General features: G+C 38.5%; 2 protein-coding genes across 3 annotated transcripts; both read right to left on the bottom strand.

Moving 5' to 3' along the window:
• Positions 1–841: 841 nt before the first annotated feature.
• LOC143861111 (uncharacterized) lies at positions 842–5,259 on the bottom strand. 2 transcript variants are annotated; one of them, XM_077372017.1, is made up of 3 exons: positions 5,102–5,259; positions 4,684–4,852; positions 842–1,167 (listed from the first exon to the last, which is right to left on the bottom strand). In XM_077372017.1, exons 2-3 carry the CDS (start codon positions 4,833–4,835, stop codon positions 1,092–1,094), a joined length of 228 nt encoding a protein of 75 aa, XP_077228132.1. In that variant the 5' UTR covers positions 4,836–4,852; positions 5,102–5,259; the 3' UTR covers positions 842–1,091. The 2 variants fall into 2 exon arrangements, with proteins under 2 accessions (XP_077228132.1, XP_077228133.1); XM_077372018.1 differs by having other exon boundaries at positions 4,684–4,847; positions 5,102–5,253.
• A 4,347-nt stretch (positions 5,260–9,606) lies between these two features.
• SHM4 (serine hydroxymethyltransferase 4) lies at positions 9,607–13,304 on the bottom strand. The gene is made up of 4 exons (XM_077370716.1): positions 12,477–13,304; positions 10,732–11,122; positions 10,513–10,614; positions 9,607–10,105 (listed from the first exon to the last, which is right to left on the bottom strand). The coding sequence occupies exons 1-4, from the start codon at positions 13,152–13,154 to the stop codon at positions 9,861–9,863; spliced, it is 1,416 nt and encodes a 471-aa protein (XP_077226831.1). The 5' UTR covers positions 13,155–13,304; the 3' UTR covers positions 9,607–9,860.
• Between the last annotated feature and the right edge of the window lie 945 nt (positions 13,305–14,249).

Here is a 14,249-nt window from a genome sequence, read left to right as displayed (position 1 = left end):
CATACATCATCTGTTTTTTTTTTAAGTTGACGTATTTCAATAATATTGAGACAGCAGTCGGGGTCAATAGTCCTAACCTGCAATACAAAATATTAGAACAGACTGGATCGACATACCGGGACTAAATCAAAATGAAGTAAACAAAACATTTACATTGGAGTATCACCATGCCTGTTCTAAACAGTAGTTTGTATCCTTTACATCTTCTTACTAACTTTATGTATCTACCACCTGTACCTGCTAAGACCACTTCTTACTACTAACCAACATCCTAGAATCTCAGACACAACACCTTCAAAGACTTGTGGGGATAATTGAAACACAAAATGGATCACAATTACCTATCCATCAGTTGGCCTGTGAATAGACTATTAAATTATACAAGGGAGACCAGTCTTTCAGCCATGCATGTGGGGGCACCTACTGGGTGGTTAGTATTACAAATTGCAATATGGCCCTCCCAGTGGTTCTACCAGTTGGACGGTCTAGATCATGTCCCATGTGTACAGCAGCAATGGGCACGGTCCGTAAATGGTCTTTTATACCTATTGCATATAATCGTGCTTGAAATTCTCCAGCCAAAAATAGAGGGCTTAAGCTCTATACAATATCCAGCAGCTAAAGTAGCAGCTAAAGCTAAGCCCCTCAAGTGGGATGCAGAAGAGAAACTACCGTGACCAGAGAGAAATGAAGCTTGTCAAGGCTAACAAAATATTAAAGCGCGGAAAAACGGAGCAATGTTTAAGATATCTGTTTATGTTCTCTGAGCTCCTCTTAATCAAACATGCAATCAAAGAAAAACAGCGTAAAGGTTTATGTCGAAAGATGAACTCTCTCCAGCTTCCCAAATATGAAAGGGAACTATTTTATTTCTGATCGGATAAAAAAAGTGCCAGCTGAAGAACCACTAGAGACTCACCAGAGGATTCATACATATAGTTGTTTTATCTAGTTTCTGATAATTAACAAAGATGGACTGGAAGACTTACCATTATTTGATCAAGCTTCTATTCATTCATGACTCAAAACTAAGATGAGCTCAAACACTTTCGAGTATAACAGCCATTGATTTAAAACCCCCACCTAGAAAATCAGTGCTTGTCCTTGGGACTATCTTTCTCTGGAACCTGAGATTCCAATTCTTTGGGTTTTGCTCTCTCTGTTGCCCTGCAAGGAGGTCAACCCATGGAAGTAATCAGCTGTTGAGGCCAGTTTTAAGTAGAAATGATTAAAATGACAAATCAATCACAGTTCACAACAAACTGCACATACACATGTTCAAATAGAGAGGGATACAGCATCATAAAGAGAACTAGGGGTCGACCCACATGCACCCAACTGGACATTCTAAGATAAAAACGCTATACAAGGTTGGCACGGATTAACAAAATGGAACAGTTACTGGAAAATAGAAATAGCCGTAACTCGTCAAAAAAAAATTGACCTCATAAGAGGATACTAAGGCCCCGCTTAAGATTATGCCAACCAATTGTGAGTCCAAAACCAATTATTGGACGTTTAATTTTGAGTCCAATAATTGGTTTCGGACTCACAATCAGTTGGCATAATCTCAACCGAACAGGGCCTAAGTGCAGAATTTATTCTACAAGACCGGCTATTCTGATATCCTCTGCATAGTAAATACACTATCTCCCTGAATGAAAATTAAGGTCAGTACGTGACGGCATGAGTCTTATAGAACCTATCAAATGCACTGCTCCAAGAGAAGAAATTTTGGTTGGAGTTGAACATATACAAGTAGTCTCGTGGATGTGTCGTATGCTTGTCATATGGCAAGGTTCAAAACATAGAACTATAATATTAAAAGGGTGAAGGGACATTAACATTTTATAACAGTAACAGGGGATTTTCCTAAAATCAGAAAGAAAAAGCAGGAAAAAACCTGTCAAAAAGTTCTGCGCTCTAACAGCCATTAAATTTTTAAAGAAGGCATCACGATACAGGTTATGCAAGTGCTGTTGTTGAAGCATTATAAGGGAAAATTCTCTAGCAAACTGGCTGAATATAGGAGATTCAAGTACAAAAATTCTATCATGCTGCTCTTGCTTCCAGAAGGCACACAAATGGCATCATTCAAATTGAAAAACCCAATGAGGAAATTACTGATATACAAGGAGAAATTGATTAGGTAATTCTTAACCTATATAAGAATCCCCTCTCCAAATCCAGACCAAAATGATCAGATTCCAGTTCCTAGAAGGAAATTAGTTCCTGAAAAAACTAAATTAATTTCAAGGCCTACCTCAAGGGAGGAGATTGAAGAAATTATCAAAAACTCATGCAACTAAGGCTATGGGGCCTGATGGTTTCAACAGAGCTTGCTACAAAAATTACTTGCATCTTATTGGGGATGACATTGTTACTGAAATTATTAATTTCTTTTCTAAAGGAAGGCTTCAGAAGGAGGTAAATTTGACCTTTATTACCTGCTAAGGTAGATGTTGCAATTTCAGTGGCTAAATATCGTCCAAGATGATGCAATTTCAGGGTATAAATAATAATATTGTCCAATCTATCTCGGCAATTTTCCCTAGAAAAAATATTGGTAAAAAGTGATGGCTTATAGACTGAAAGTTGTGATTGCAGATATCATTAGCCCAAATCAATCGGCCTTTATTCCTGGATGATATATTTCAACTTCCATCAGAAAGATGCAAAAGATGTGGTGTATTAAGTTTGATATAAAAAAAATTTGACAGTGTCAATAAAAGATTTTTTTATTTTCAAAAAAAAAGAAATTTTATTGCCCTATTGTTTGATGAATACCTATTTTCTCCATCGTCGTTAATGGCATCCCTAAAGATTATTTCAGAGTCACAAATGGCTTTAGCCAAGTAGATCCTCATTCTTCGTATCTCTTCTGCATTGTTATGGATATATTTAGCATAAACATGGACAGATCTATTGAATCTGGCCTCATTGCCTCGTCTTTCTCAAAAGGTAACCTCCTCTCATCAATATTTGTTGACGGTCTCATGCTTTTCTATCAGCAAGTTGTGTGAATGCCACTCATGCATATTTTAAATGAGTAGAAGAGAGTATCCGGTCGTCAAGTTAGTATCTCTAGGAGTTCACAGCTGAAGTTAAGGAATCCCATCTTGAATATTCTGCAAATGGATGGGGGATCCCTTCCAACATTAACTTGGTCTTCTTGTCTTCTCCTCAATGCATTCTGATGCAGTGTGCCCCTCTTTTATTGGTCAATTTCAGCAGACAATCAGTAGATGGAAATTTTCTTTCTCTCTCCATTGCTGGAAGACTTGAGCTCATTATATCAGTCTTGAATAGCTTCCATATCTTCTGGTAATCGGCATTTCATATTCCCAAAGACACTATCAATAAAGCTGAAAAGTTTGATTAGGGACTTTTTATGGGCAGGTCCTGAAATGAGGAAAACCCATCCTATTAATTGGATTGAGAAGAATTGGCAATTGGATCCGTGCTTCCCTAACTAGGCAGATCTGTCTTCTTATTAATGGAAGGAATTTTCTATTGGCTGGCTGGGTGAATTCAAAATATATTAATGGGAGGTCTATTTTGAGACATAAAATTCTTTCTACAGCTTCTTGGGGATGGAGAAACATTAAGAAAGCTTGCTGTGATGTCACATCTCGTATCAGATTTCCTATTGGCAATGGTGAAAATATCTCTTTCTGGAATGACCCATGTCACCCAAATGGTCATTTAGTTGATCAGCTTCCAAGATCACACCATTTGCAACAAGGCTTCCCAAAGAAATTCCAATTTCCAATTAGCTGTCTTCTCCAAAATGACCATTGTGCTTTCACTTGGTGAGGTACCATTGATTACCTATTTCATTTTCAGGATCTTGCTTGTTCTTCTTGCGATACGCTATTTTAAGCACATTGAAGTGGAAGCACTCTCGTGGCAAGCTATTCAAAGCACGTTGAAGTGGAAGCACCAAAAGTGACCAACTTCAGATTCCTGCTTCTCCAGGGGTATTTTTAGAACATTGAGCCTTTGAGAACATTTTCGACCTCGACAGCTCTATCCTAAGAATGGCCATAGACTGTACCAATCAAGCAACAAAACCCTCCTGTGTTCTAAGGAACAGGGGAGTGAACATATGCCTTTAAGATCTTTCCATGACTCTGATGCAAAATTGCCAATTATCGTAGGTTCCAGATGTAAATAAACATCCATTACTAAAATATTTCTTCTGAATTTCCTATATAACTTTGTGCATAGTTTATGGCTGGGCTTCTAACAATGAAACTTCGAACTTCGATAAAAATAATTCAAACATCATGCTAATCTGTTAATCTGTTCACCAATCTCCGACATACGGATAAGAAACCAAACTATATTGTTGAGCATCATATTAACATCTTCAGCTTATGCAAAGGAAAATCTAAACAGTTGTGTTGAAAACTAAATTCGCACCTTAAACTATTCACCCATCCCACACATACACAAAAGAAGGACTAATTTGATGTTATTTTTCAAGAATCAAATTTACAACCATCTTCAATTTAAATTTTTAAACAAACGCCAAATACTAAAAATAATAACAACAAATTCAAAGCTTATTCTGATAATCCATCTCCAAATCACCAATAATAAATTAGAGAAAAGGCAAATGGGAGAAAAAAATGAACATCAGTAAATGAGAAGATATGAACACAAAAATTGGAGGATTACTTGGAAGCAGAGGCAGATTCTTCTTCAAGCCACTGACGAATCTGGCGAATATTGCGTCTAAAAATCACAGCAGACTGTTTTACATCGCTTCGAAGGAGAAGAACAACAGCACTCACCCCAGCAACCGTGAGGATCAAGTTGGTCAAAGCCATATCTCCAAAACCCTAATCTTGAATTTTTTTTTGAAATGGAACAATTAAATTAAAAGCTAAGAAATGTTAAAATTTCAATGAATTCTAAAAGGAGTAGAGAAGTTCCTGGAAGAAATTATCCTGCAAATAAAGACATAAAGCTAAAAAGAAGCAGAAAAAAAAACTCTAGAATTAGGGTTTTACAATGAGCTTAAAATCTAATTAGGGTTAATGTTTGAAGGATTTTTTGGAGAAGAGATAGTATATGAGATAATTTGAGTCCTTACCTGCAAATAGAAGTTGTAATCTCCTTCCTTTCTCTGTTTCTCTTCGAAGCATAAAGCCTACGAAATAGAAAACTATGATTTTTTAGAGAGGGGGAACGGGCAGCTTACAAGATTTTGGGCCAAATTTTGCACCTGTGTGTGTCACACGTGTGGGTGAGAGAGAGGTGCGACTCGTGTCGGGTTGAACACGAAAAAAAGTCGGTCCGGGTCGAGTCGGGTCGGATCGGGTTGAGTTTTCCGAACCCGGGTTGAGATCAGGTTGAGGGCTTGGGCAACTCGACCCGAGTGAAACCCAACATTTTTTATCATTTTTAGTAAGCTTAAAAAGTCGGGTTCCGTTGGGTTGAACTTGGGTTGGGTCGTGTTTGGGTTGGCAAAAAGGTTCCTCAGGTCATATCAGGTTGAACCTCATCGGGTTGGAGATCGGGTTGGTTTGAGTAAATGGTTCATCGGGTCAGGGTCGGGGTCGGGTTGTTGGCCATAACCCGACCACCCCTTTAGCCCTATTTGGTTTGCAAGAAAAGCTTTTCTTAAAATTCCTTTCCCCAATTTTGAAAACAATTATAAGAAGAGAAAACCGTTCCTTCCTACACATATGTGTAGAGAGTTCTCTACACACTAGCTTAAAATACAGTGGGGGCCCACATTGTTTGGGTGATGCAAGCCATCCATTTTAAAGGCCCTCACATAGATAGGGTGTCTACAAAAAATCAGATCCATAGGATCATCCCAACCCTACGATTTGTGGAGGTAAAATGGATGTCTTTAAACCTTTACAAATTAGTCCATTTTTTGGCTTATCAGACCTGGAAAATAAATGAGTTTCCGTATATTATTTTTCTGCTGTTTGGTTTACTGAGCTTAGAAAAGATATTATTTTGCTCCAAAAAAAAAAAAAAAATTGGACTGGGCCCACAATGAAATGTCAATGACGGATAAAAATAGAGGGGCACATCTTAGATCTAATTGATAAAAAAATATAGTGATTGTTCGTTTAAGATTATGAGAACCGATTGAGAGTCCCAAACCTATTATTTGACTCAGAATTATATGTATAACTTTGAGTCCAATAATAGGATTGGGACACACAATCGGTTCTAATAATCTAAAACGAACAGAGCTTTATATGCTAAGAATTAGGATTCTATTAGGATTGTAAGGAACATTGCGTGTTCTCTGCTGTTATTTCTTGGCTTTTGCTTGTATTTTGTCATCTCATAGCGATTGCAAGATCAACAGTCCCAATTACCCAAGCATGGGCCCATGCAGGATCCAAAGATTTATAATTAAGATTAATCCGGATGGAGGGTTCCGGTTGTAAAACTATTTTAATTTATTTTCAGTTACGAACAACCTCTTAAATCGACCAAAATACACCAAAAGCTTAAACAAAGAGAGAATTAAGCCATTGATTCTCTAACCAACCCAATAAACCAGCTCAACCCAACTAAATATAGATTTTTCTTCCCTCGTTTAATTCAAAATCCAAAAGCTATATAAACAAGAGAGAGAGAGAGAGAGAGAGAGAGCAATGGCGTATGGAAAGATGAAGTTGCAATTGTTGGGCCTTGCCCTGGTGGGCTTTCTGTTGCTGACCCACGAGTGTTGCTTTGTTGAAGCGGAGAATGTAAAAAATATAGACCCCTGCAGCATTCTAGGAGGCATTGGGTGTGAAAAAAACAAGGAAAAAGGATACAAACCAACCCAATATTCACGTGGTTGTAGTCCACACGACCATTGCCGTAGTAACCCGCCTGGGTCGGACCCGGACAACTAATATTCTTGAAGCTTAGAATGGCTATCATCTGGGGCTGAAATGTGTATATTTCTTTGGCTAGCTGATTTCTTTTGTTATTTTTAGTGCTAAGACGAATAAATCTATTGCCGACCCCAACTAGTTTGGGAAAAAGGCTTTGTTGAGTTGAGTTGAAATAATAAATGGACTGTGATTTTGCTGCCTCATCGGCCTTAAGAAAATGATTCATGATTTACTTAATAAAATACAGTTTTTTTTTTTTTTTTTTGGGTATAATGCTGCTCGATGGAAATAAATACGGTTAGAAACAATTTTAAGCAGCAGATTATTTTTTATTTTTTATTCATTTGTTTTGTTTGATCCTTCATCTTCTGCATTACAATGTTTTGAATGGGACCGAGACCATGCCGCTCGCGTTAATCAATGGTTTTAATCTCACTCTTACATGTCGCCATTTGCCAGGACCCAAAGATTGCCTTCTACCATAGATCGTAGAAGTGATTTTTGGCGTTGTCATTCTCTTATTTTAAAAAAACAAAAACAATTTATCTCAGAATAGATGGTCTAGATTAGTATCGAAAAAATGGCACCCTTTTTGGTAAGTCTTGTTCTACCCTACCCTTACTAATGGAGGGCCCCTCTCACGCCCTTCTTAGTATGGTAAGTCAGGCGCGCCTTACGTGAGAGGGCCCCTCTCACGCTACTAATAGGCATAGGTCAACTAAATGGTATTCCCATAGCAATTGGGGTTATGGATTTTCAGTTCATGGGGGGTAGTATGGGATCCGTAGTAGGCGAGAAATTTGGACCCTTCGCCCGCTTAGAAGTGGATTCGAACCACTGACACAAGGATTTTCAGTCCTTTGCTCTAACCAGGCTCGTACAGAGACAAGACCCAGTGACAGATTCATTTCCAGAGTCAGATCGAGTGGAATCTGTCCCGGAAGTGGGGCCAGGGCTTTGGGTGATTTCATATAATAATGCAATTTCTCATATTTAAAAGCAATAAGTTGGGGTTCCAAGCAAAAGCAAATAGTCCCACATCACATCTGATAAGTGAAATGGATGGGGATGGGGAATGGGCACCCTCCCTCTAATGGCTACCTTTTAGGAGTGAGTTCTACCTGGTTAAATTCCCTACGCAAAATTCACTGAAATGGCTAATAGAAAAGACTGATCCAGCGCCATTCAGAAGGCCGCTCTAAAATGCGGAGACTGATCTATCAAAAGATTCAAACATTGCCAAGAAATTGAATAAACCAGAAGCCCATTAGATGTATCGAGAATAGTTTATCTGCATTCATTTTCGAATACCAGCAAGCGTCAAGTCAAGTCTCAAGTTTGAGAGCATAAACATGTTCCTAGAAGTTTTAAATGCACCACAGATCGTTGGGTTTAGAGAGAGATTCATTGTTAAGTCACAAAGAACTAACAGAAGATTTACGCATTTGTCTTAAATTTATTCTAAATAGGAAACAAAATGATGAAAAATGGAATATTACACAATCTTTCCAACTCTAGATTTTGGGCGCTCGAGTTTTTCCAACATTGGTTTTAGCTATATGCCTCACCCCATAGCGACTAAAATTATGATTCTCTATTTTTTCTCCCTCAAAATGATCCAAAGACATCACAATTTGATCCTTAGTGATGGCATAGTGATAATTGATCTCAATGTATTTTGTACAGAAATGCAGAATTAGTAGTCAAGGAATGCTAAACTCAAGGGAGCCCTTGCAAAAATCAGCTAAAAGGGCGCCCACATTGGCTGCATGTCACCATAGTGCAGATGATGCTATGAATTGATACTGGGACTTGGCATAGGAGCGACGATTCCTAATTGCTTTTTGCCAAGCAATGTATAATTCCGTGAAGTTGAAGGGGGAGTGCAAAGCCTGTCCAGAGAGGATTTTAAGAAGAAACAAATGCCAAGATCAGGAGTGCCAGTAAGATACCACACTAAACACTAGCCTTAAGAGTTTTTTTTTTTTTTTTTTTTTGAAAGATAACAGATTTTATTCCAAAGCAAAAGCCAAAGTCACAACCAAGGGACAAGTTGTCCCCTACAACAAGTTACATACCAAGAAACAAGCCCCACTCCAGGCAATACAAGGGAATCAGAAAGGGATACAGATCCCACAAAAACATATCCAAAAAAGCCCCAAAACCGTGGAGTGCGGCAAAAAATTTACCGACACCTTCCTCGGGCAATCTAAGGGACACATCCACCGAGGACAAGTCCACACCGTCCTTTGCCAATCGATCAGCATTCTCATTGACAGACCTTCTGATGTGTTGAAATTTTAGGGCAGACCCTGGATCTCCGCAATAACATTTTCGAGTTTCCAAGGTTCCCTAGCCTTAGAGATATATACTCCAACAATCTCTCACTTGCCCTTAAAGCCTATTGTGATAGGTCCTGAGGTATTGAAGCGTGTCACCGATACTTGGTAGTGTCTAGGGTCAGAGTACGAGACTTTGGACGTTTTATGAAGATAATTTTGGGGGCAGACCCTGTTTAAGTCAAGGCCCAACAAATGTCTATTTGGATAGTCAAATTGTATGAGCCCCATTGTTTTTTTGGGTTGTATATATAAAAAGGAGGATCATCCTCGCAACTTCATTGTACTTTCCTTTTGGGCCGTACTTGCTCCATGCTTTCAGATTCCTTTTGCTTAGTTTAATATTACCACAAAAAGGGTAACAAGAACATCACATAATTGCTTTGAATAGATGTAAGGCAAAAGAGTAAGAACATCACATAATTGCGTTGAATAGATGTAAGGCAAAATGAGAAAGGGGTACATCCCAAGTGTGGATTGAATTGATATAAACCCAAATCCGAAAGATCTCTCCAAACAAGGGAGAATTTTATATCGAAAAGGATTCAAACAACAACTTGAATAACTAATAAAAACGGAAAGAAAAAGAGAAAATTACGGTCTGCAAGCCAAGACCTTTAGTCAACTTAATCCTTGCACTTCATCGCAGACATTTGGAAGCTTAATCCTTATACTTCATTGCAGACATTTGGAAGCCGGGCATGTCGAATGATGCAGAGAACTTCTCTACTGCTTCCTTGAGGTTTTCAATGTCCTCGTTGTTAACTAGACCCTTGTTGAAGTCCTTCAAAAGTTTCCCATGTTCCTTCTGGATGCTCAGAGTGAGGGTCACTGCCTGGTGAAGGAACTCTGCAATCTGCTCAAAATCCTTCTCAAGCAAACCCCTCGAAGTCATGGCAGGAGCACCTGCATTGCCCATCCCAAGCAACCAACAACCAAACATCAGAAATTGGAGAAATCCAATGTGAAGCGCTTAGGCCCTGTTTGTTTTGAATTCTGAGAACCGATTGTGAGTCCAATAATCAGCTTTTGGACTCACAATCGGTTCTCAAAATCCAAAACAAACAGGGCCTTAGACAATTCAGAACCCGAATGACATTTCAGGATCTTTCAAAACTAAATTGAGCATCAAATGGCAGACCAGAAACACCAGTCGGGCTCATGCCTTCAGCTCACAAACTAGAAAGGGGGAAATTCAAAGCATCAATGGTTGTTGGGAACCAATCTTCTCACCACCAATTCAATTTTTTGAAAACCCAATAAAATAGAGAAACAAATAAAACAATGCTGTATAGCAGAAAATATTTGCTTACCAATCCGAACACCTCCAGGAGCCAATGCGCTGCTGTCCCCGAAGACAGCATTCTTGTTCACTGTAATGTTGCATAGATCACAGAGCTTCTCTACTTTATTGCCTGTAAAACAGATAATCCGGAAAAAGAAAAAGGGCTTAAGCACATCAATGCCAATTTCCATCCAAGTTAGATCTTAGAATAAAACAACTAGAGCACTTGCATACACAAAACCATTACCAGTCAAGCCAAGAGGTCGAAGATCCCATAGAACAAGATGGTTCTCAGTCCCTTCAGTGACGAGCTTGTATCCCTTATTCATCAGGTACTTCCCAAGGGCAACTGCATTAGCCTTCACTTGCTTGGCATAGGCCTTGAACCCGGGGGTCATGGCTTGTTTCAGGGCAACAGCCAATGCAGCTATCTGGTGATTGTGAGGTCCCCCTTGAAGGGATGGGAAAACTGCAAAGTTAATCTTGTCTTCATAGTCATAGACGGCGTCCTCGGGCTGGCCCTTCTTGGGTGGCTTAGGGCCCTTCCTGTAGAAAATCATACCAGCCCTTGGACCCCTAAGGCTCTTATGAGTCGTGGTTGTGACAACATCGCAGTACTCAAATGGGTTCGCAGCTTCCTACGTTACAGAGCCATAGGGATCAAAATATCAATTTTACAAAATCAACAGAGAAAAATTGAAGAATCCAAAGCACGGAATTTATATGCCTAAGTAAACCTTAAAAGATCAGAAATTGGAATGTAGATGTAGTAAATCTGGACTAAATGCAGAAACCTAATACCCTAATAGAAACCAATATCTTGACACTGTCATCAATTCAAAAGCATGTGACAAAAGAAATCCTATATCTAAAATATCACAATGCTTACATTGAACTTGTCTTAGATCTGAATTAGAAAAAAACAGAGGGGACTGCATTGCATCAGGTGCCTAGCACACAAATCTGGGAGCATGAACAAAAAAGTCCAGCAAAAAGGACCCATATCTGCAGTAATCCTCATCAAATGTCCAGATTTCCTACTGATTGATAAGCTAAAATGGTGCCCATTGCCCGCTCAATAGATAGGAACCCATTAATTGGAAACAGATTCAACTGAATCTAATATGTTTTTTATTTCCTTTATTTTTATCTCACAAGTAACTAGTGAGCACAAGAAAAACCCAGGTATCAATCCAGTTACAACCCTTCTTCTTCTTCTTCTTTTTTGAAAGATATGTTACAAGTTACAACCCTTCTTATCCCAGATCTAATGCAAAATCTAATACTTCAGCAATTCATTCATGTCAATGTAAATCAAATCCATACAGATCCAACTTTAACACCACATTTAAGGCAAAAGCCTCTAAAGCCCCTGTGATTTCCACAAAGATCCAAAAACCCTAACATGATACCGGGAAGTCATTAAAAGGTAGATTGGAAAAAAAAAACACAATAAAAGATCCAACACTCGGATCCAAATCTTCTTTTTTTTTTTTGAAAATCAGATCCAAATCTACATAACCCATGAAAATAATCAAAACCCAAATCCTAAACACAAGCAACAAGAGAGAATTTCGAACAGGTATTAAAAGGTAGGTAGAAAGAAAAAACACATTAAAAGATTCAATACCCAGATCCAAATCTTCATAACCCGAAAAGAATCAAAACCCAAATCCTAAAAACAACCAACAAGAGAGAATTTTAAACAGATATTAAAAGATAGGTAGAAAGAAAAAACACAAGTAACAAATTAAAACATTCAATACCCAGATCCAAATCTTCATAACCCACAAAAAGAATCAAAACACAAATCCTAAAACCAATCAACAATAAAGAATTTCAAACAGACATTAAAAAGTAGATCCATACAAAAAACACAAGCAACACATTAAAACATCCAAAACCCAGATGCAGATCTACATAAACCACGAAAATAATCAAAACCCATATGCCAAAAAACATAAATAATTTCAAACAGATCCACCCTCATACCTGTGCGGCAACAAGACCACTAATATGAGCCATATCACAAAGCAAAAGCGCACCACACTTATCAGCAATCGATCTAAACCTCGCATAATCCCAATCCCTAGGGTACGCGCTCCCGCCACAAATTATAAGCTTAGGCCTAAAATCCAAAGCCTTCTCCTCCAACTTATCATAATCAATATACCCAGTTTCAAAACTCACCTTATAAGGCAAACTCTCAAAATAAATTGAAGTCGCCGAGATCTTTTTCCCACCAGAAGTATAATACCCATGAGTCAAATGCCCACCAGAAGGAAGATCAAGACCCATAATCCGATCATGAGGGTTTAAAAGGGCAGTATAAGCAGCAAAATTTGCAGGGCTTCCTGAATAAGGTTGAACATTAACACCCCATTTAGTGGGGTCTACATGGAAGGCTTCAAGGGCACGTGTACGGCAAAGATTTTCGATCTGGTCGATGAATTCATTACCACCGTAGTAACGATTTCCAGGCAGTCCTTCTGAGTATTTGTTGGTAAGGGCACTACCTAGGGCTTCGATTACAGCGAAAGAGGTGAAGTTTTCAGAGGCGATTAGTTCGATTCCTCGGCATTGGCGGCGTTTTTCTTTTTCGATTAGGTCGAAGATCTCTTCGTCGACTGTTTGGAGTGGGGTGTTTCCCCATTCGTTGACAGGATCCATTGTAGAGGGGGAGAAAGACGGGGTAAAATGGAAGAAAGGGGAAATTAGGGCAGGATGAAGCTCTCTCGGCTTTCTTCTCTTCTTTGTGGTTTGGGGGAGGAAAGAGTGAGATTTTAAAGAGTTGTGTTGTCCCAAGCGCAACCTTAAAAAAATTGAGCCTTTTAACTTTTTTGTGTGAAGGGTTGAGATTAATCTAAATAAAAAAATATATTTTTTAAAAATTTTAGCTCTTTATAAAAAATAAAAAATAAAAAATAAAAAAAAAGTGGTGCTGATTTATGGGGTGGCACATAGTTGGAAAATGGTGGTTGCAAATTGCAATGCCTTGTTTTGATAATGACACTCCTTTTCTTAATCTCTACCTTTTTTTTTTCTTTTTTTGGAAATAATATTTTCCACCTTAAACAGATAAAATCCCCTCTTTAACGGTTTATATGAGAATGGTTCACTGCTTGAGGATAAATTCAGAGGATAAATTCACCCCTTTTAACGTTTTTCTTTGACTTCAAAACTAAACGAATAACGGGCGCGGGGGGGGGGGGGTCTATTTATTTCTCGGCCATTTGGTGTTATAAACAATTAATTAAAAAACGATGGTAGGTGAGGTGATCCTTATGTGAGAATTAGTGGGTGTTTACCAGATCAATGGTCTTGATTACACAAACATGTGAGATCTAAATTTGATCCTTAGGATTGATTCTAATAATTCTAGACTTTATTAGTGGAATTGACTTGTACTTTCTTAGTTCATTTATTTACACTTTTCTGGAGGAAAATGTAATGAAGACACGCTTGTTTTAGGATTCTTCTACAGTATAGGATCCACACATGTCTTGGTCCTCGCCTGAATATTGGGGTGGAGATACCGTATGTCATTAAAAAAAGAAAAAAGGGATAATTACATTTACACCCGCTCTAGTTTCTGACACATCCACTTCCACCCCTATAGTTTAAAACGTGACAAATTCACCCCTGTAGTTTCAATTTGTTTAAGGTTTGCCCTCTCAGCTGAAGGTTCGTCCATAGATTGAAGGGTTAGGATGATCCGATGGAGCTGATTTTTTGGGCACACCCTATCTATGTCAGGACCCATCA

This window comes from Tasmannia lanceolata, unplaced genomic scaffold (assembly GCF_043159265.1).
Source record: "Tasmannia lanceolata isolate RefF3 unplaced genomic scaffold, GAP_Taslan_0.1 ptg000037l, whole genome shotgun sequence".
Lineage (NCBI taxonomy): Eukaryota > Viridiplantae > Streptophyta > Magnoliopsida > Canellales > Winteraceae > Tasmannia > Tasmannia lanceolata.
The sequence above is the reverse complement of the archived record's forward strand: the minus strand, read 5'-3'. Positions and strand labels throughout refer to the sequence as shown.

Excerpts from the sequence above, each read along its gene's own strand:
- SHM4 (XM_077370716.1), bottom strand. The coding sequence starts at position 13,154 with ATGGATCCTGTCAACGAATGGGGAAACACCCCACTCCAAACAGTCGAC. Across the intron at positions 11,123-12,476 it reads GTGGTCTTGTTGCCGCACAG|GAAGCTGCGAACCCATTTGA; the intron begins GTATGAGGGTGG and ends TCTGTAACGTAG. Across the intron at positions 10,615-10,731 it reads TCGACCTCTTGGCTTGACTG|GCAATAAAGTAGAGAAGCTC; the intron begins GTAATGGTTTTG and ends TCTGTTTTACAG.
- LOC143861111 (XM_077372017.1), bottom strand. The coding sequence starts at position 4,835 with ATGGCTTTGACCAACTTGATCCTCACGGTTGCTGGGGTGAGTGCTGTT. Across the intron at positions 1,168-4,683 it reads GAATCTGCCTCTGCTTCCAA|GGCAACAGAGAGAGCAAAAC; the intron begins GTAATCCTCCAA and ends ACCTCCTTGCAG.